At 38.7% G+C, this 23,554-nt stretch overlaps 1 protein-coding gene across 1 annotated transcript; it reads right to left on the bottom strand.

The window, feature by feature from the left end:
- Positions 1–3: 3 nt before the first annotated feature.
- On the bottom strand, positions 4–17,579 carry has3 (hyaluronan synthase 3). Its single transcript, XM_030137343.1, has 5 exons — positions 17,289–17,579; positions 6,918–7,011; positions 5,982–6,532; positions 4,464–4,565; positions 4–3,194 (listed from the first exon to the last, which is right to left on the bottom strand). Exons 2-5 carry the CDS (start codon positions 7,009–7,011, stop codon positions 2,265–2,267), a joined length of 1,677 nt encoding a protein of 558 aa, XP_029993203.1. The 5' UTR covers positions 17,289–17,579; the 3' UTR covers positions 4–2,264.
- Between the last annotated feature and the right edge of the window lie 5,975 nt (positions 17,580–23,554).

Raw genomic sequence — 23,554 nt, 5'->3', positions numbered from 1 at the left:
CACTGGAATAATCTGATAAATCCAGAAATCAGATAATGATCGGAGTTTTAGTGTGGATGTAAACGGGCTCAGTGTCTCTAATGAATACAACCTCTTGCCACATTATTTTTGTGTGTTGTTACCGGCGCCGTAGTTGGCATAATTAATATCGAACCCTGTGACGTACAGTTACAGCTACCATTGCTACGTGCACCATCCTCCAAAGATGGCGGCGCCACAACCCATAATGCACAGCGATTCCCATTCTCACACACTAAACCAGTACCGGTTGCTGTTAGCATTTCTCCTGTCCATACTGATGGAAAAGCATGTCGTAGAGTCACCGCTCAAAGCGAAAATGTACCAGTTTGAGGGGTTCAGGTTTAGCTAAATATACAGCACATTTTTGTCCTGGCAGTCGAGTGTAAATATACTCAGGAAATATAAATAAAGTCCCCCTTTTCCACCATTGGAACTTTTATCATTTACCTGGGATTTTGAAGAGCCTCAGCACGTTTCCACCAAAATTACCCAGAAAAAAGTTAAAAAACTCAAAAAAGTTCCTATAAGGGGGATAGGACTTCACAGATTCCCCAGAATTCTTGAGGGAAGGGGCTGTGTACTGAAGAACACTGACTGGTGGAAGTCACTTTCACCGTTTCGTACTTCCCGATGTTTAATCCAGCTTTTATTTGCGATGTAGTAAAACATGAGGAACAACAAAAGAACTCAAGCATCCTCCATCCTGGCATACTGTGTCACACAAATAATGTAATGATACAGGATTTTCAGTCGTCGTTTATGGCGTCATTGGGATTGTTTGGCCTTAGGTGTCTTTTATTTTTACTGCCATCTGCTGGACTGGAGGTGTAGTGCAGTTTTTTTGTTTTGTTTTGTTTTTTTACCATTCCCCCATATGCCATCAGCCTGATTTCAATACATTTTCTGGAACTTAGAGGTGCGGTGGAAACACGAAGGCTCACAAATTACCCAGGTAAATAAGTTCCTGGATATGTTGGTGGAAAAGGGGCTTATGTTGTGGGTCAGAAAGGAAAATGGACCAAAAAGACAGTAGTTTCACACAATTCAGCGTCTAGAACCATCTGAGGATTTAAGGTAAACTAACATTTCTTTACAAGGGTATGCTTCATGGGCTATATGGACAGGAGGAATGACACAGAGCAGGATTCATCAGAATATAGATATACAGCATGTTAACTTTAGTACTTTTGTCAGTACAGAGAACAGACCTGGATCACAGCAGCTAACACTAAACACCCACCTCTCACTTATTCTCCACCACTTTCCTCTTATTTCTATTTAGTAGAACTAGGCTCAAAAAGTCCTCAAATCAAAGATAATTTTTCTTGAAGTTCAAATATTATATCCTCATGGCATTTCTGTCCCTAAATTGTTCAATTTACCGCAAATTTGTAAAGGCAAGAGTGGTAGGTTTTAACTTATACATCATTTTAACCCATTGGAGCCAAAAGTAAGCATCGGTTTCTTCTCATCTGGACTAATTTGGTTTGATCTGAGATGTTCTTCCATGTTTATCGCCCCCTGAACCATGCATATCTAACCAATGAGATGAAGAAATGTTCTCCTGTGGCTTGTGATTATGCATTTTGTATCCTTCTGTGTGAAAAAAAAACAAAACTGACCAAATCATCCACTGATTTGGACCAAAACACATCAAGTACAGGTTTGTAAAGTCAGTTGCATTCTGTTTAAACCCCTCTAAGATTTCAATCCAGTGTCTAATCCATCTTTTCCTTTCTTTACCTGATTCAGGTGTGCTATGAGAGATACTTATTGAACTATTTTTAATTGTTTTCTTTTTCTTTAAAGCCTCAGTCCAGTACATTTGACCTTATCTGTTTCTCCTTTTCCTGCTTCATGTTCCTTAAACTCATCGTCCTGCACCGTGTTCTCAAATTTTTCCGCTAACATGTACACCATTACCTACTTAATGTTCCTGTCACTGTTGTACATGTAATAAACACTTCATAACCTGGATCAGCTCCATTTTGGTTTCATGATGAAGCACCGAAATGAAATAAGTGAGAGAGCCGTTTGCATCCAGTTATCTTCAAGTCTCCCACAACTGGATCCGGTTTCTGCTGCTCAGATTGAGGATTTCCACCTTTGTTTTTTAGCACCAGTGGTGAGGAGCTGGCTCACAGCTCATCACTCTAGCAGTCCTCGGGGTCTCTGGTGACCTCGCTAGAATCATACTGCAGTGAAACCTGGTGCAGATACTCTACCAGTGTCTGGGGACAGGTTTATGCCTCGGCGTATGGCAGGTGATACTGTTCCTCCCTCTTGTTACACCTCTTGGCTACGATTGCCAGGTAAAGCACCAGCAGAATGAACCAGTAGCAGGCGTAGAGGACAGTCCCTGCTATCAACAAGGCTTTCTCTGTCTCACTAAACGGCTCTTGTGTTTCACAGTATATTGTATAAACCACACCTCCCAGCAGCACCAGAGCCCACACCGTGACCGGTACAGCACCGATTAGGTTCACGACAATCTTTCTGCGTCCTGAAGTTCCCCATCCGGCCTTGTTGATGGTGAGCAAGGCGAATATTTTGGCAGGGAGGAGGCTGGACATGTAGAGCAGAGAGTAGAGTGACATGAAGATCATGACTAAACTTCCACGAAGGAAACAGGCGTATGTGGCCTTGACCATCCCGACCAGCTGAACCGTCAACAGGAAGAGCAGGATGTTCCACAACCGTCCACGGTAGAAGAGGTGGATGACTGTGGCGACCAGGAAAAAGGGGAAGAAACCGGTGACGACAGACTCGTACGTCATCCAGAGGTTGTGCTTGTGGAACCACAGAGCGTTGTAGAGCCACTCACGGAAGTAGGACTTGCTCCATCGAGTTTGCTGGTTGAGCCATCGCAGGTACTGGGTGGGAGTTTCAGTCTGGCACTGGGATCGGGCGGTGAATTTGGTTTTGTAGCCGAAGCTCAGAACCCGGTTGGTGAGGTGGCGGTCGTCTCCAAAGCTGCATTTGGACCCCAAGAAGGTTTGATGGTACCAGGGCTCGAGGAAGCGCTGGAGGAGGGAGTTCCTGTACATTCCCAGAGGACCACTGATGCACTGAACGCACCCGAAGTACGACTGGCAGGCCCGCTCGATGTTGAAGGCCATCCAGTAACGCACGCTGCTCAGGAAGGAGATCCAAGAGTCGTACTTGTTTAGAATCTGGAAGACAGGTACAGGATGGAGTCAAGAGGGAAAGGACGGTCCACTAGACCAGGGTGTCAAACATACGGCGTGTGTTGGTGCGTAACAGCATCAAACAGGAGGACAGTAAAGTGTGACTGTTGTGTAATTCTTCAGTTACACTGAATGTTACAAACAGTAAAGAAGTAACATGCTGGTCCTGGACAAAAAAAAAAACAAACTTTAAAGACCTTCTTGTAATGATCCTCAGACCATGACTTTGGTAAATGTGTCTGCTGACCGTGGTGTCAAACATGCGGCCTGCTGGCCAAAATGCGGCCCACTAAAGGGTCCAATCTGGCCCATAAGATGAATTTACAAAATGCAAAAATTACACTAAAGACAATCAAGAGTGTCAAACTCATTTTAGTTCATGGACCACATACAGACAAATGAGATCTAAGTCAGAATAGGAATATTTTATTAATCCAAGAGGGAAATTTTTGTGAGTTACAGTTGGTCCATTCAAATTTAATAACATTTAGTAGGAAAAAAAATATCAACACAACAATAAATAAATACAATTGTTTGTAGTACTCTTTGTAGTAGTTTTTTTTCTGCTACTGTAATATTATACATATATATATTTTAATTGTAACAAAGATGCAAATTAAAAATACTCTATTAAAACCCAATAAGAACAGCAATATGGTAGAAAATATATTATCAATATAATTAAATAAATACACATAAATAAGTGTGCAAAAATTGTTGCGTTAGAAGTAAAAACACAACATCCTATAGATAATGACAACTCCAAATTTTCTTATTCATTTAATGTGAAAAAGTAAAAATTACATTATGAAAATATTTACATTTACAGATTATCCTTTCACAATAAAATGTGAATAACCTGAACAAATATGAAGAACTAGAAATGTCCTGAGAAAAATAAATGCAATTTTAACGATACAGTAGATCTGCTGTGATCTGTAAATTGTGTTAATAATAAGCTGAGATATAATATTGTTGAAACTGCACGTATTTCTGTTCTGTTATTCTGATATTTGAGGTTGTACGTGGTTGTTCACATTATTCACATTTTCATAATGTAATTTGACTTTTTTTTCACCCTAAAACAAAGAGAACACTTCAGATTATTATTTATAGGTTATTATTTTATTATTTCATTGTTCCGGCTTATTTGAAATCACACTGGGCTGAAAGTGGAACCTGAACTCAAATGAGTTTGACCCCCCTGCTCTATACAAAGCTGATCTACTAGTTTTAAAAGTGAACATATTCTACCTGCACATCTCCACCGACCCCTCCCACCATCGGATCTTCCTCCAGGATTTTCAGCATTTCTATGGTACACGCTGGGTCCAGTACTGTGTCGGAGTCACACACCTGGAAGGAAGACACACAACACACGCACTGGAACCACAGAGCTGACGTTGGCCAAACTGAGGTGCAGGTGTTGCAGAAAGCACAGTGGAAGTACTGCTGCGATCCGCCAGAGAAATGAGAGGCTGCTGACAGAGAACCCACCTGGTTCACTGTCGCTGCACAGGACCAGGTCAGACCTATATATGACCTCTGACCCCTGACCTCTGAGCAAGGACACAGATGGCATGCAAAGGCAGGACATGAAGGGTGATCTAGTTCCAGTGGATGTGGAATGTGACTTGGACCGGACTCTGTTTCTCTCTCAGGGTTTGAAATATGGCATCGAAATCAGTCTCAAATGTGATTGAACTGAGCTATACTACTGGTCTGGTACAAATGACATATAGGACAATGCAATAGTCACCCTCCAGTAATCCCACCCACGCACCTTGTTTTCATTTACCTTGTATATATCTTTTATTACCTGTGTATATCCTTATATGTTGTACATATTTCTTATCTGTAGTATGGATTTTGGGATATTTTAGTCGTATTTGTATAGTTAAAATTTGATCTCTGTAGTTTTGGTATATTGCCAAAATTTTTCAGTATTTGTGTGATATTTTTACACAGTTTTTTGCACTTTAAGTGTTTGCTGCTAAACAGAAGCAGAGCTAATAAAAATGACAAAGATCTATTGTACTGTATTGTATTGTATTATCCACTTCCTATAAAACCTCACTGCTCAAATACACTGACAGTTAAAAATATCACTGGTCTACAGGTAAAATTCCTCCAGAATAAAAGTGGTGAAACTTTACTAATTTTCAGTCACTCATAAATATAAATTCAGTCCAAATGCTGATTGGTTGTAGTTTCACAGATACAGTCTTAGGTCTAAATGTAAAATAGTGAGAATCAATAACGAATGTTTGTGTCTGTCTGTACGTTATAATACATTCACTTTATGGGTTCTATTTACTTTTAGATGTTATTTATCATATTGTGTATCAGTTTGATCAGTTTTTGCATATCTTCTTATATATCTATATATATTTTACTAGTGGTATCATATGTTGTATTTTTACCTGTGTCTCTGTACAACACTTTGGGCACTTGTTTTGCATGTACTATAGAAATAAACCTGACCTTGGTTACTCTGTTATTATTTTACTGGTCTGATCCACTTTAGATCCTATTGGTCTGGATGTGGATCTGAGCTATAATGATTTTCACACCATTTATTGTATTTTCAGTGTAATTTTCACATTTCACACATTCCTCCCTTGGGCCAAACCCGTCCCACCAAAGGGTCCAACCTGGCCCATGGGGTGAATGTGCCGTACGTTGGACCCCCCTGTTCTAGTGCATACAGTTCCAGAACAGACTGGTCTATTCTGGTTTATTCATTCTGTTGGGACCTGTTGTGTTCTTTACCTGAACATAATCCACACTGTCCCCCAGTGCTTTAAAGGCGGTGTACATCACCTCCCTCTTTCCCCCCCACTCCTGCATGATGCAGGAGTAACGGCAGCCTCTGACCAGCCGGGCCACCCGGGCCGCCTCCTCCATGTGGACCGTGTTCCTCCCTCCTCTGCTGACACCTCCTCCACCGCTGCCGTCGCTGTGGAAGTTTCCCTTCCACACCATACATCCGGACTGGTCGGCTCCGCCCATCACCTCCTGGAAAATGTCCATCATGTAGCGGTCCTCAGGCCGGTTCCCGTCCACCACCAGCACCACCTTCAGCCCGGGGAAGGAGATCCTGCGGACGCTGCGCAGACACTTCCTCAGGTAGTCCGGGTCCTCCTGATAGGCCGCGATGCACAACGCCACTGAGCGGCGCAGGTGCTGAGGCCTGGCCGGGCTCCTCATCCGCCGGTGCTCCAAGAAGGCAAACAGGCTCTGGAGGAAGAGGTGGAGGGAGAGGAAGGCGCCATAGAGGCCGAAGGAGAGGTGGTGCTGCTCAGTGTGGATGAACTGGTAGCCTTCACCACAAAAAACAACAACAGGAAAGTCAAAACCATGTCCACATCCACTACTACACATTTAGGACTGTTCAATTCTACTGTAAAACCACATCACTTTAATAATATAACAATATTTGCACACTTATTTATGCATATTTCTATAATTATCATATTGATAATATATTGTCTAGTACATATTGTACAAATTGCTGTTCTGTGTTTAATAGAGTGTTTTAATATGTATAATTGATGTGTATATATATTATTTTATTGTTTTTCTTCTTTTCATGCTGCTTATATGGGCCTTTAAATGACCCCCTTGAATTGAATTGAGTCTTTCTATATGAGTTGTTAGGAGGATAATTCATTAATAATTCAATAATAATCTAATAGAGACATTAACCTGTCACATAGGCCAGCAGGATGGTGAAGAGGACCACCGCAGCAAAAAGGGTGGTGACCACGATGTTCAGCGCATTTCTGCAGCGAGAGGGCATCTGGAGGAGGAAGAAAGGAACAGGAGATCAGGTCACAGTTTGTTTTAAAGCTGAGAAGGTGTGGAGTAAAGATGAGAGGAAGAGGGAATAAAATGAACCAATAAAGACCCAAACATCCACCGTCAACCAAAACAATTTACTGATCTAACCTGTTTAATACCTTATTATCCATTAATCCTATCAACACATGTAAATAATTGGTGCAAAATACAGTTCTTCATCTTTTCATGGTCATCAGATATGACCCATTTGGACGTTCAGAGGCTCCATAGTTACCATGAAAACAGTCATCTTCTACAACACTGATTCACCAGTAAAACTCATAAAGTTGGATCAATGACAGTGGATGGACACACTGGGTTTATGTTCAGTTAATGAGAGATTTACTGAAAAGTCACTTTTTCTCCAGTTTTCTCTGTTTCTGATACAATAACCCTCAATTTTAATCTGAACTTTAAAGAACACCTACATTATCAGTGAATTAAATATAATAAAATACCTGATTTTTACTTAAAAATGTAAAATAAAAAGCAGAATATTAGAATAAATGGTGATAAATCACTTAAGAAAGGCTAAAAATACAGAAAATTTATTTGGGAACTTCCACTAAAGTATCACTGGGTCTTTATGGGTTAAAAGAAGAATAAGACACATCTCAAAAAATGTGAATAACATGAACAACCATCAACAATGGGAAATTTCTTCAGAAAAAATAAGTGAATTTTAACAATACTATGCTTCAGTTTACACATGTACATTACAACTTACAGATCACAGTGGATCTACAAATACAAAAACTATTTAGTAAAAGGTACAATATTTTTTAAATTGCACTTATTTTTTTGGGACATTTCAGGTTGTTCATATATTTGTCCAGGTTATTCACATTTTTTGTGAAAGGAGAGTTTGTAAATAAACATTTTCATAAAGTAATTTTACTTCTTTCACATTAAACCAAAGAGAACATTTGGAGGTGAATATTATTTAACTTCATCAAAACAACTTGTCAGGACTCAGTAACATCCTTGATTGTTAATATCTTCAGTGTAATTTTTGCATTTGACAAATTCATCCTCTGGGCCGGATTGGACCCTTTGACGGGCCAGTTTTGGCCCATGGGCCGTATGTTTGACCTCCCTGTTTCAGAGCGATGGTCCTGAGTTGAATGAAATCCATGCATGAACGTACACGTGAGCCATCTGAGCATGTGCAGGACATGAAAGACGGCTCTGACATACAGAGACCGTGTAACTCTAAGTGCCATTTCCTGTTTTGTTCAGGTCAGACCTTTGACGTATTCCATCAGCTGAAAACACACTAGTGTTAGTCATGGAAAACATGACTGTAGAAACAGGAAGGTGTAAGTAAAAGGAAAACACCAGTTACCTATTGCTGCAGTGAGCTGCTTCCGCTAGCATGACTTCGCTAATACTAATATATTAACATAAAACTGAGTTAATGTATGTGCCAGAACATTACAGGTAAAGTGTGGGAAAACTTTATATACTGGAATAATTTAATGTCTGACTCAAGTATGAGACGACAGAATATCACTGTTGACGACTCTAAGGTCATCACTCCATGAATGGAAACTTTAGCAAAAATATATCATATACTAGCGTACTGCAATTGTTCCTTCCACATGTTAATATTAGACTGACTACTACCACTAAAACCAGGACATTAGATTAGACTAGACTAGATTAAACTCGATTAGACCAAATTAGACTAGACTAGATTTGATTAGACTAGATTAGACTAGACTAGATTACATTAGACGATATTATATTACATTACATTAGATTAGATTACATTAGATTACATTAGGATAGATTATATTAGACTATATTAGATTACATTACATTAGACTAGATTATATTAGATTAGACTAGATTATATTAAAATGTATTGGATTAGATTAGATTAGATTAGTTTCCATCAGTATTCACAAACTCCACAAACTGGATAATAAAGCATGCAATAAATATTAATAAAACACACAGTAAAAAAAGAAAAAAAAAAAAACAAAACAAAGAAAAAGATCGACAGCCCAAAAGCTACAAATACATGATGAAAATGAAACATTTTTGTTGTGTTTATCTGGTGTTTTTTTCTTTCTTTTTGTGGGAATTTTTTTGTTGTAATACCAAGGCTTTCTTCTCCACGTACAAAGGTTTTCCCATGGACTACTTTTGCTAAAAAATGCAAGTCATCATAACTGCATTCTGTACCTAAAAATACAAACAATAGAGAATTTTCCTCCTGCTTCAACATGATAGTGAATAACAAAGTGAGGTGATAGATCTGGGTTATGGAATATACAGTGGTTACATACAACTGAATACCCTGAATCCCTAATTAAGCTCTAAAAGTCCTTACATTGCATTAATATGACACAGAGCTCAGTTCACTTTGCACAAATAACTGATTGTATCTTCACTGTTACATGAATAAGCACAGTGTGGACTTCTACCACCTCTGTTTCCTGCTTCTACTGTTGCTGATACTCGGTCCAGTCCTCATGGTCAAAGAGCATTCAGCTCAGATTTAATGCACATTCAATCACTTCAAGTGAAAGAACTTCCAGCTGAACACCTCCAACCCCCCCGGCCTCCCCCTCCCCCTCCCATCAGCCCCTCTGGCGCTCCCTTCTTCCTCTCTGCAGGTTAATAGCTCTAATTAAAGGCCAGACGAGGTTTGGCCAATACTAGAGACAGGTTGAAACGGGGGAACAATTCTGTCCTTTCATTCATGAAATTACCTCTCTACCCCCCCTCATAGTCCACCCCCCCTATCTGAAATCACCTGGGCAGGCCTATGCAGAAACAGATACAGAGCCATGTTTAGATCACTGCTCAGACAAATTGAACGTTTCTCTGAGTGGATGTTCATGATGTACACATTCTTGTCCCGCGTCCAGACTCCACCACAGGACAGTCAGTCCAACAGGACGATCTGTCTACGGGACACTGAGTCACTGACAGATGGGGGAATTCTGGAGGAACTGGAACTCATGAAACACTTTCCTTCTCAAGTGTTGTTTCCATACACCAACGCTGTAATTTTGAGGCTATTTAGAATCATTCTGAAGTGAAAGGTTTCTTGTGGCAGTTCAGGTAATTTCTCAAAAATCTCATCTTTTCGGTGATTCTTTTTCAGCAACTCCATCCTGTGCACTACCGTACATAATGTTCATTTCTTTACTTTCCTTTTCATAATGAAAGCATCCATCAAAATGATGGATAAGCCTAACCCTGACCAAAGTGCTTTTACTGTTTAAAACAGGGGTGTCAAACATACGGCCCGTGGGCCAAAACCGGCCTGCCATAAAGTCCAATCCTCCCATGGGATGAACTTGTCAAATGCAAAAATTACACAGAAGATATTAACAATCAAGTCAAAATCATTTTAGTTCAGGTTCCACGTACAGACCAATTGAAGACCGGTAAAATACTATGAAAATAACCTATGAATAATGACACTTCTGAATTTTTCTCTTTTAGCATAAAAAAGGAAAATTACATGAAAACGTTTACATTTACAATATGAATAACCTGAACAAGTATAAACAACAGGAAATGTCCGATATTCTGCCTGTTATTAAATGTTTTATGTATTTGTAGATCCAATGTGATCTGTAAGTTGTAATGCACATATATAAATGATAAACTGAGGCAGAAAATTGTTTATTTATATATATATATATACACACATATATATATATATATATAAGATTTTTTTTTTCTTAATTTCAGGGTGTTCATATTATTCACTTTTTTTATAGATGCATTTTTTGTAGATGTAAAAATTTTCATAATGTTTCACAAATTGTAACACACGTATTAATGATAAACTAAAGTATAATATTGTTACATATTGTTATTGTCAGATCAAAATGTCTGTGGATGCAGCTGAACAGATCTACACCCACACCAACAACAACAACATCAGTCAGATCAACACATATCTGACCCGGTCCATATCTGAAAAATGACTGGGATTTCCCAGGAACCATCCACCTCAAACTACAGCGGTGGAAAAATGATTGTGTTCACTCCATGCATTTGTGATGTTACATTAAGAATCACTCTTAAGTCGCTGAACTGTGCCCAGTATTGGTCCATCAAACCCATATGCTCCTTCTGCACATGCTCAGTTCCATCCAGGTCAAAACTGGATGTTTGCGCAGAAAATAAAACACATCCAGGACATGACACGATGAAAGTGTTTAGTTTGCTTATTTTTTTCTTATTAACAATAAACATAAAGAATCATTTGCATTCGTTTGTGTGTGTCTGATGCAGCCACACCTTTGGAAGAACAAAAAAGATTTTTGCAAATACTTCACGATAAACTGGAGATATTGGAGAAATTTTAAGGGTGTTTGAAAACTAAGTTCTACTACTGTATCTCAGTTCCACTGAGGAAACATGACGGATCCTTCAATGATGAATTACCATCAGATTATTTGAGCAGAAACTTATGATGGTAACATTTTACCCTAGCAACTGAGTTGAATTCAGCCCGAAATTGCACTTAAATAACATTAATTGGCTTCATTTTCATTTTTTTCCAGCACAGCTTAATGTGAGACTTTTTCAATGAATTGGTAAGGGAAATAAATTTTAAAAAAAAAAACAATCACAAATGAAACTTTAACAACATTAAGAAAAGCTTTTTGTAAATTGCCTTGACATTGTATTGACTTTTTAGTGCAACAGCCAAGGTCATAGTTTGTCCCTTAAAGCACAAATCCTATTTCTCCACAGACAGCGAAGAGTCTGTATTGAATATGTGACCCATGATGGATTAAAAGAGCCGACTGAGGTGGCGTGGTCTGAACACCCCGAGGCCACAGACCAGATAACAAGCAACACCACAACACGGGCTGTTTGATTAGAGGCCACTGTCACCAGAGGGGGTTGTGGGTAGGGAGGGAAGTAGGATTAGCCCCCAGACTGGGAGATGCAATTACTAAAGCTCCAGGGTTTCATCTGCAGGGAAGGCGACTGCTGGATACTTACACCCCCCAGTCCTGGAGGGTCATATACTCAGTCTTACAGATAAACTACTGTATTTTCTATATAACACTTACAAAGAAAGTCTAAAAAATAAAAAATATAGTTCCAGTGTCCCTGTATGTCAGCATCATGTTCTATCTGAATCAATCCCCAGTTGAATTTGTCAGGTTGTCAGGTTCTGTCTCTATGTTCCAGTCCTGTGGTCTGGATGCAGGAGATCAATCTCCCAATAGAAGTGGGCAGTACTTTCACTGGAGGAGAACTCAACTAATTCAGTCAAAGTCCATATATGACTTCTATCAGTGATCAATAGAGACTATATTGATATCTGTAACCATTTACATGTTAGAAACCATCAAAATATGGACCATTAGAAGGAAAGGAAAATTTTTAATAAAATAAAAAATGATCAGAACAGTGAACAAACTTTCTAGACATTGTAGACCAGAGGTAATGTCAGAGAAGATGTTTGAAGCCGGTGCTAATGACGACGAAGACGACAAAGACCATAACGATGACAAAGAATACAATGACGTACACGACAGTAAAGATGATGACGGCGGATACAGTGCCTGCACTATTTTACAGCTATTTGCCGGTGAGATAAAAATAAAAGTCACCTTCAGACACCAAGAAAGAAGAAAGAAAGAAGAACCAAGAAGAAGAAAGAAAGAAGAAGAAAAAAGGAGAACCAAGAAGAAGATGAAGAAGAACCAAGAGGAAGAAAGAAGGAGGAAGAAGAAGAAAGAAGAAAGAGAAGAAGAGAGAAGAAAAAGAAGGAGGAGAAGGAGAAAGAAGAACCAAGAAGATGAAGAAGAATGAAGAGGAAGAAGAAAAAAGGAAGAAAGAAGAAAGAGAAAGAGGAGAGAGTATTTAGAGTTTGATTATGTATGTATAACTTTATTTATTTATTTTTGGTAGTATTGATCATTTCCTTCCTGTTATATTTTAATTCTATTTACACGGATCACCTGTATCACACAATAACCCCTGGGAGTAATGAAGTATTCTGACTCTAATTGTGATTGTGTGAATGTGTCTGTGCTGTCATATTCCACTAGAGGGCACTGTCCTGGGGCTCAGATGGAGTTCTCCTGTGATTGTAGCACAAAATCCTCTTTTACAGACCCCATTACATAATGAAGGAGGTGATGTAGCGAGGGCCAAATCTAATAAAACAAAGCTGAAGAGAAGTGTGGAGGGAGGATAAATTAAAAACACATAAACAAAAAGTACTTCCTGCTATACTTATGTATCAGATACTACACTGTTACAGCCCCCTGGACCTCTGGACGGGTCAGTTGAACACATTAATAGACTTCCCACCACTAAAACTTAGCATGAATTCTTCAGTTTCTAATATTCTACCTGTGTTTTTATGTCAAGTTCATACAAAATGTAATTATAATTGTCAAAGTGAATGTACTAGAGTTGTATTAAGCTTCTAAGAATGATCACTCACATGGAGATAACATGGTTTTTTTTTCAGCCCAATAGAATCTGAAGTGGATCAGACCAGTAAAATAATAACAGTGGAAAAAGTAAAACTATATTATGAAAATGTTTACATCTAAAAAAAAAAAATGTGAATAACATAAACATCCTGAAATAAATGCAATTTTAACAGTACTCTGCCTCAGCTTATCATTTACATATGTGCATTATAGCTTACAGATCACAGTGGATCTACAAATACCAAACCTTTCATAACAGGCAAAACATTGGCACAATTACACTTATTTCTCTTAAGACATTTCAAGTTGTTCCTATTTGTTCTCGTTATTCAAAAAAAAAATTGAAAAGACATTTTGTAAATGTAAATCTTTTCATGCCATTTTACTTTTTTGAACTGAAACAAAGAGAAACATTGTCAACAGTTGTCATTATTTCTAGGTTATTTTGATAGTATTTTACTGGTCTGATCCACTTTACATCATATTGGTCTGAAATGATTTTGACACCACTGGCATGTTTGTATCTTCAGTGTCATTTTTGCACTTTATAAATTTATCACATGGGCCGGTTTGGGCACATACAGTTGCGGAAAAAATTATTAGACCACTCTTTTTTTCTTCAATTTTTTGTTCATTTTAATGCCTGGTCCAACTAAAGGTCCATTTGTTTGGACAAATATAATGATAACTAGAAGCACTCGGAGAAAGCAGACCTCCGCCAAGGCTGATCAGTGGCCCCCCCCGTGGGCCCCCCCACCCCCGATCACCACCAAAATTTAATCATTTCTTCCTTATCCCATTTCCAACAAACCCTGAAAATTTCATCCAAATCTGTCCATAACTTTTTGAGTTATGTTGCACACTAACGGACAGACAAACAACAAACAGACAAACAAACAAACCCTGGCAAAAACATAACCTCCTTGGCGGAGGTAACAACAAAAGTAGCTCATAGTAGTTTAATTTCAGAGCTGATATCTATCCATTTAACATGTTTTCTAGATAAAAACCAAAATCACTTCAGTTCTTCCATCAATATCTATGGCATGTACTGCCAAAAACAGTGCTTTTAGGCATTCCATGTTTTCTTTTGTCTGTTTTAGTCACATGACACACACAGGAGTTAGTACTTGATTGCATAACCAGTGTTTCTGATGACTTTTGATGGTCTAATAATTTTTTCCATGACTGTATGTCCCGTCTGGTCACGTTGAAGCTGCATGATGAACACAGACGGTTATAATGGTGTCTTTTCAGTTGTTTTGTCTTATGTTTACAGATTTTCACTTTCTGATATTTCTCTACAAACTGTGACTTTCAGTGCCTCTTTAACAGACTTCCATCATATGTGTAAACGATGGCATTAAAATGACTTCTCTGCCAACAGTGACTTCAGTTCATTCTGTGTCCAGTATGAGGTTCCTAAGGCACGTTTCCTCATATATAAATACCGGTTCATTCAGCCATAATAACTGCTCCAGCAGGTTAAAGGTACAATATGGAACATTCATGGATACTTGTGTGTGTGTTTGTGATGCTTGGGTTGGACTCTGCTTCACTCTGGGGGTCACATATTTACTGACATGAGCTGATTCCAGCTACTGTTGCATAACATTACAGAAGAGAAGTAGCAGTCAGGTTTCCATAAGATGACAAGACAAAGTTTAGAGCTAACTTCTGAAAAGAAAGACAGAAAGAAAGACAGAAAGAAAGAAAGAAAGAAAGGAGGAGAGAGAGAGAGAAGGAAAAAAAAGAATGAAACGAACCAACGACAGATCCCAACAGGACTGGATTGGGTGCAATAATTATTTTCATTTTATCTTGCTCTATTCTAAGCTTAATTTTCATATTTTACTTTACTTTTAGGAGTATAGTAGTTTTTTTTACTCTGTAGTTTCTACCTCTGGCCGAAGGGGTATTGTAAGCGTTTTGTCGTCCATCTGTCTGTCCATTCAATGACACAATCACATTTTCTGAAGAATGCATTTAGATATCTGCACCTAATCTATACTGTGGATGCATCTTGACGTGGAGCACAAGCCTATTGAAAACACGTCACCTTGACCTACTTTTTCAAGGTCAAATACCATCAAATGGAGACACGACCCCTTTGTTGGGGTCATACGTTTGCTCGAAACAGCCTTGTGTAGTTATAATATCTGAGTACTTTCAAATACAAATATGTATGGAATAAGTTTTACACAAAGACAATCTAATGTAAATTATAGGGCAGTAACTTTCAACAGAATCTTACACTATATTTGGGGGATTAAAAGTGCGCAGCACATTATTATTATACTATGATATTACTATGTAACATATTTCCATATACATGTAAATACTTGTTGTATTGTTGGGTTGTGATTGTGGATTTTATGTGAAGCTGCTGCACACCCTGAACTTACCCCATGAGGATCAACGAAGGATCTTCTATTCTAAAAAAGGTAAATAAATACATTCTATTCTATTCTATTCTATTCTATTCTATTCTATTCTACTGAATGAATGAATGAATGAATGAATGAATGTTTTTATTATTGTTGTACATGTAGTTACTCGCCACTGTCACCAGTCACAAGTGTTTGCTCCTGGAGGATTCTATTGGGTTTCTGTAAATTTGATTTGATTTTAATTTGATAAAGCACTTTGTGACTCTGTCTGTGAAGTGCTCTATAATAAAATTTACTTACTTACTTACTTAGTTAAATTCTGAATGCTCTGCCTTTTAAGATACATAAAGAGAAAATAGCATAGAGTAAAGACAGTAATAAAAAGGGCAATCACATACTCTGTCTCTCACACACACACACACACGCACACACACAAAGTTTATCTGCATTAAGTGCAATTATAGCTTTAGCACAAAAACTGTTCTTGAGTATTTTTTTATGCTAAAGCAATAATTGCAGTTTCTAAGATACAGGACACAGTGTTTCTAGTCTTTTTATTCTGTTCAAGTCTTTTTATTCTGTTCAAGTCTTTTTATTCTGTTCTAGTCTTTTTATTCTGTTCTAGTCTTTTTATTCTGTTCTGATGCTCATGGGCTTGTGCTTCAGAGTGTGTTGTTCACAGGTGAACGTCACCTGAGGTCTGCTGTGTGCATGGAGTCCAGTACCAGAAGGCTTTGTGTAAAACACCACCAGACCAGGACCCATGACCAGTACAGCAGTGATGCCATGGAAAAGCAAACAACCACAGTTTTCTTTGGAGACCACGGCGGCTGTTCTGAGGCGTTCCTGTTCAACTGTTTCCTAACGGACTCTGTTTCTACACAAGAATGAACCATGTGCCAACAAGTAACACACACACTGAATTATTGTACACACAAATACATGAAAAAAAACCCACACAGGCTTCTTTTTACTACCTCTAATCCTAAAGTCAGAATGAGCAGGACCTTCCAGATGATCAGCACACGTACTCACACAGACTCAGTGTCTCTACGTTACATTGCAAACACACTGACCACACAAGTCCAAAAACACTCAACTCCTTGTCCTGCTTCTCTAAGTTCACTTTAATGGTGCACACTTCCCCTTTTTCTCAAACTTTTCCATTTGATTTCTCTCACGTTTGTTCTCACAAGAGAAAACTTTCATTCATTCTCCAACTGTTAACATGAAAAAAAGGAATGATCATTAATTCAACTTGAACTTAAACTCTAAATCCTAAATGTGAAATAAATAAACCCCTTGTACGAGTGTGGAGCAGCAGTCCAACAGACCATTCCTCATGTGTCTGTGCTGAGGACGGTGGTTTTAATTACAGTTTTTCAGTGTCAGGACATTATTAAAAGTCTTACCTTCCTGATCCAGTGGACCCTGTGTGTCCGGCTCCCCCTCAGGACTCCCCCCTGATCTCAGTCCTCCTGGTCCGTCCGTGGAGGCAGGACGTCCAGCCCTCTCCTCTCCTCTCCTCTCTCCTCTCCTCTCCTCTCCTCTCCTCTCTCCTCTCCTCTCCTCAGGACAGCGCTCTCCTTGTTCTGTCCCCCTCCTTCCACCAGCTCACACTACATCTTTATTCCAGCTTTCGCTTAATTCAGGAGATCCCACATCCAAAAATACAGTGGGTGGGCAGCGTCGACACACCACCCTCCAGCAGCACCTCAGTGGGCCGGCCTCCACGCTGCTCCTCCTCCTCCTCTATCTCCCAGGACTGTCCCAGGGCATGAAGCACCCACCCCCCCCCACCCCCCTCTGTGGATCCGGATCAGAGGTGTTCAACCAGCTGCTGATGCTGTCTCCATCTCAGTCGTCCATCTGACGTCCTGGGCTCTGTCTCCGGACTCGTCCATCCTGACCCCAACGCCAACCCCAACCCTCCGGACGCTGTTTGTGCTGCTGCTGCTTCACCTGATTCCCACCAACTTGCAGTGACGTCAGCCTCCTTCCAGTCCCATTCATTTATCCTCCTGTGTTTGCATGTCCTCGTCTTCCTTTGTCCTCTGCTGTTAATGCTGCAGCTCGTCTCTGCATCTCTAGGTTGCAGCAGACACGTCTCCCCCTCTGTCCTGAGTCCAATCCTCCTCCTCCTCCTCCTCCTGCTGCTGCTGCTGAGCGTCTCCTCCTCACCTCTCCTCTCCTCTCTCCTCCTTCTTTCCTCTCCTGGTGCACCCCACTTACATGGAGCTCCCCATCTCTCTCTCTCTCTCTCTGCAATGCAGCCTCCACTCAACAAGCCTGGGGACTGTTTGACCAGACCCCCCCCTCCACCTCCACCTCCACCCCCCACCCTTCTCCTCTCCACCTCTCTGCCCGACTCAAAGCATCCTTTATGGGTTTATTTATCTAGCCTCCCTCCCTCTGCTCTTGCTGACATCCTGCAGGTTCTGTATGTATGGCACCCGGAGACAAACTGCAGCAGCAGAATCGATAACGACACCGCCACCGATCCAACACATTTCATTTACTAAGTCAGGTAATAAAATGCACTTCAACTAACTCTCCAGCGGGTTCCACTTTACTATATATGCACTTTACTATGCACAGTATATGCACTGCACAGGCGCCTGGATTTAACTAAACAAATAGTCCAGATCTTTCCATAATGTTTCAGTTCTTTAGCATGTGCACCCACAATGTTAATGTTAATATGTAAATAATATTAAAATGTAATTTTATATGCATATAAATATTTATACAAATATCAAATTTCTCATTTTTTTCTTATATCCCATAAAGACCTGGTGTTACTTTTGTGGCGGTTCCCTAATGAAATTTTCTCTAGATTTCACCTTTCTTAAATGATTTATCACCATTTATTAGAACATTATTCACTGTATTTTGCATTTTTTCGGCGACAATCATGTATTTTCATGTATTGAACCCATAAAGACCCAAACATCCACTGGTGACCAAAATCATTCACTGATATAAAGTGATTAATATCTGTTGCTCCATTAATCCTATCAGTATGTGTGAATAATTGGTGTAAAGCGCAGTTATTCATCTTTTCATAGTCATCAGATATGACCCATTTGGACGTTCAGAGGCTCCGTAGTTACCGTGGAAACACCGTCATCTTCAACAACATTGATTCACCAGTAAAACCCATGGAGTTGAATCAGTGACAGTGGATGGAGACACTTACTTCATGTTCAGTAAATGATATATTTTGCAGCAAAATTGATTTTTTTCTTGAGTTTTCTCTGTTTTTGATGTAATAACCTCAACTTTAGTCTGAGCATTTACAAACATCTACCAGATCAGTGAATTAAATATAGGAAAATACCTGATTTTCACTTAAAAATGCAAAATACAGTGGATAATATTGGAGTAAATGGTGATAAGAAGAAAGGTTAAAAATAGAGAAAAATTCATTTGGCAACAGCCACAAAAGTAGCACTGAGTCTTTATGGGTTAATTTACTAATCATGTCGATTTATTTATTTATTTACTAGGATCCCCATTAGCTGATACAATACATCAACTACTCTTCCTGGGGTCCTCCCTGTTATTTGTAAAAGTTCAGATTAAAGTTGGGGATTATATTAAAAAACAGAGAAAACTGAAGAAAAAGTGACTTTTCAAGCAAAGATATCAACATATATATAAGTGAACATAAACCCAGTGTGTCCATCCACTGTCATTGATCCAACTCCATGGGTTTTACTGGTGAATCAATGTTGGAGAAGATGATGGTGTTTCCATGGTAACTACAGAGCTTCTGAACATCCAAATAGGTCATATCTGATAACCATGAAAAGATGACAAAGTGCATTTTACACCAATTATTTACATATTTTGAAAGCTTCAATGGTTCAGAAGTTATTAAACATTTTAGATCAGTGGATGATTTTGGTCACTGGCTGCTGTTTGGGTTTCATTCTTTTGTGTTTTTTCTCTGCACTTGCTTGTTGTATGTTGCTGCTGTTAACTGTGAAATTTCCCCACGGTGGAATAAATAAAGTCATAACTGACCTTATCCTTAACCCTTTAACTCAGGGGTGTCAAACATGTGGTCCCCAGGCCAAAGATGGCCACCAAAAAGTCCAATCCGGCCCATGAAAATGCAAAAAAGTTACAGTAAAGGGTGTCCAACTCATTTTAGTTCAAGGGTCACATTCTGACAAATATGATCTAAAGGGGATCAGACCAGTAAAATAATAACAGAATAACCTATAAATACCACCAAGACCAAAGTGCTTTTACTGTCTAAACCAGAGGTGTCAAACATAGGTTCCCCAGGCCAAAGACGGCCACCAAAAAGTCCAGTTCCTCCCATGGGAAGAATTTGTCAAATGCAAAAATTACACTAAAGATATTAATAACCAAGGATGTCAAAATCATTTTAGTTCAAGCTCCTCAGACAGAACAATTTAATCGTGGGTCAGACCGGTAAAATACTATCATAATAGCCTACAAATAATGACAACTAAAATGTTTTCTCCTTGTTTTAGTATAAAAAAAGTAAAATGATACAAAAATGTTTGCATTTACAAACTAGCCTTCTGCAAAAAAACGTGAATATCTTGATCAAATACGAACAAAAAATGTCTAAAGAAAAGTGTCATTTTACCAATATTCTGCCTGTTCCTAAATGTTCTGCGTATTTGTAGATCCACTGTGATCTGCATGTTGCAATCCACGTGTAAATGATAAATTCAGGCAGAATATTGGTCAAATTGTACTTATTTCTCCTAAGAAATTTCAGGTTGTTCATGTTAGTCATTTTTTTTGAGGAGAGTTTGTAGATGTAAACATTTTCATTGCACAATTTAACTCTTTAACACAGAGAAAAGTTTGGAGTTGATATTATTTATAGGTTATGTTCTAATTTGTCATTTCTGATACACTTGAGATCATATTGTACTGTATGTGGCCCCTAAACTAAAATGAGTTTGACAGCCCTGTTCTAGTGTCTTTGCTGATTTCTTTAGATTTTTTTCATGATGCCAAACACAATGACACTGACTCTGACTTCAGTTACAGCTAAACCCACAGTCTGTAACATGTTGTTGGTCTGAACTTGAGTCAGTTTTCCACTGTGTCAATGTTAATGATAAAAAGAACATGGTGAGTTTGGCTTTTTGGAAACTTTCAGTTAAAAGATCAATGTCAGGTGAGGTTCAAACAGGCCTTTGACATATCCGCAGGGAAAACCAGCGTCCTGGTCCTGACTGTGGTCTAATGAGATCTGCAGACTGAGGGTCACAGACGAAGGCTGAGCCGCTGAAAGGCAGAAATGCTTTACATACAACGTCAGTCCGTTCTCCTGGGAGTTTAACATGCCTTCAGTTAACTGGGTCCTTTTGACTGCCTGTACAGAAAAGAATGATAAATGACAAAATACATAAAACACACACACATATATATGTACAGTCTTATGCAAAAGTCTTAGGCAGTCTTAGCTTTGTTTTTTTTTTTACCAGGGTTGTAATGGACATGTGTCTTTATTTCTAACAACAAATATAAAGGAAATATATGCACAGTATTGAAACGCACAAAAAAATCAGAAGAGCTTCTGCAGGAAAAGTCAGTATTTAGTGTGTCTTCAATTTAGATTCAGTAAATCTTCAACTCTCTTGGGTCGACTGTCTGGAGGTTTTCTTCAGTACTCTTGTGTCATATGACATGAACTATATGGACAAACATACTTGGACATGAATAATAAATATACACACTAAGTAAAAATAATAATTTTCTGCCACAGCTAACCATCTACTTTCTTCACAACACACATAAGAAGAAAAACCTCCCGTTAAACTTTAAGGAAATATTGATGCTCATATGTCAAATCAGCATGAACAGGACATCTTACAGCTATAGACATGTGTCCCAAAACTTTTGTCCATATACTTAAAACATCAATATCAGTGCTTAATAGTAACTATATTGATATCTCCAACCATTTCCATGTTATAAACCATCAAAATATGGCCCATTATGAGTAAAGGCACATTTTCAAGATTAAAAAAATTTGTCAAAAATCTAAATTTCACAAAACTGTGAACAAACTTTGTAGACATTGTCCCGAGGAAGCTATATATAAAATTTTAAATGAATCTGACCAGAATCAGAGAAGACTGTTTAAATCTAAACAATGGTGACCTTGAGTTTGACCCTTCAAGGTCACTCAAGGTCAAAGGTCAGGGACCCAGATGAAAGTCCATATATGACTTCTATTCACGCTCAATAGTAACTATACAGGGTGTCCCAAAAAATTTGACATCATTTTGTCACCGAATAATTTGTTTAAAATTTGTTTGATCTCTTTATTCAAAAAGTGTGATCATTTTTATTGTTCTGCTTTCAGGAATAGACATGCCATTTCCTGCAACAGAAAAGATGTTCTGTGTATTGAAGTACGCCCAAACTCAGTCAAATGTCAGTTTTTTTGGGACACCCTTTGTTGATATCTGTAACCATTTACATGTTATAAACCATCAAAATATGGACCAGTATAAATAAAGGTACATTTTAAATATTTTTTTAAATCATCAAAAATTCAAAAATCTAAATTATTCAAAACTTTGTAGACATCGTCTCATGGAAGACACGTAAAAAATCTGAAAGCAATCGGACCAGTGGTTTTGGAGAGGAGGATGTTTGAAGAAATTGCTAACAAAGATGATGAAGAAGACACCGGACACATCATCTTCACTACAGCTCATGGCCAATGGAGCAGTGAGTCAAAAATGTCTGTATGGCATCTGTGATCTTTGTTTCTGGGTGTAAAACAAACAGGGATCAATAATTGTGATTAGTTACAAAATAATGAGCTCTTTTAATCACTGTCTCTAATGCTCTATAATCTAGTTTTCACATTTATTTAACAATAAACCCAAAAGCTTTGGACAAAAATCATGGCATGTGCTCACAGTCATGTAGCTAAAAAAGAATTCAGGAGAAAGGAACTCAAAGTAAGTTTAAAAACGGTCTTTCCTTCATATCTTTTCTACCACAGGTCACTGTTGGGCTGTAAAATCCCCAGGTTATTATCTTGTTATTTGAGGTGGGACTGAGGGCAGAACCTAAATCTGCCAACGTGATGAAAGAGCCTGAGTATCTGCAGTGGCTTCCACAGTGACGCCTCCACTCGGGGTCGCAGAACAAACACAGCCCAAGCCCGTCATGTTTGTCTGGTGTATGTTCTCACACAGGGCCTGATGGGAGGTCATCCCTCATACACTGTTAACCCATCACTCAATGCATGATGAAGGACAAAGGAGGGGGATCCCGACCCCGTCCCCCCACTGGGCCCTGATTCACTACGTTTACACAGAGTGGGAATTCTGCATTTCACATGACATCGAATGGACACAAAGAAGGAGATGGTTTTGACTTAATTTCTCTCAACACTGATTTTTTGTTTTTATCCATGACTATGATTTGAAATGTTCTACCTTTAAATTTGTAAAATATTTTTCATGCTCCGACTGTAAATAATATGTATGTGTATATATATATATATATATATATTTTTTTTTTTATTAAAGTAAGGAAATATTGATGTTTATAAACTATATGAACATAAATATTGGGACACATCATGTCTACAACTGTAAGATGTCCTATTTATGATGATTTGAGATAAAAACATCAATATTTCCTTGAAGTTTAATGGGAG

The sequence above is a fragment of the Sphaeramia orbicularis genome, chromosome 6 (genome assembly GCF_902148855.1).
Source record: "Sphaeramia orbicularis chromosome 6, fSphaOr1.1, whole genome shotgun sequence".
Taxonomy (NCBI): domain Eukaryota; kingdom Metazoa; phylum Chordata; class Actinopteri; order Kurtiformes; family Apogonidae; genus Sphaeramia; species Sphaeramia orbicularis.
This window is presented reverse-complemented; position numbering and strand designations above follow the sequence as displayed.

Excerpts from the sequence above, each read along its gene's own strand:
- has3 (XM_030137343.1), bottom strand. The coding sequence starts at position 7,011 with ATGCCCTCTCGCTGCAGAAATGCGCTGAACATCGTGGTCACCACCCTT. Across the intron at positions 4,566-5,981 it reads ACAGTGTGGATTATGTTCAG|GTGTGTGACTCCGACACAGT; the intron begins GTAAAGAACACA and ends TCTTCCTTCCAG. Across the intron at positions 3,195-4,463 it reads GGGTCGGTGGAGATGTGCAG|ATTCTAAACAAGTACGACTC; the intron begins GTAGAATATGTT and ends CCTGTCTTCCAG.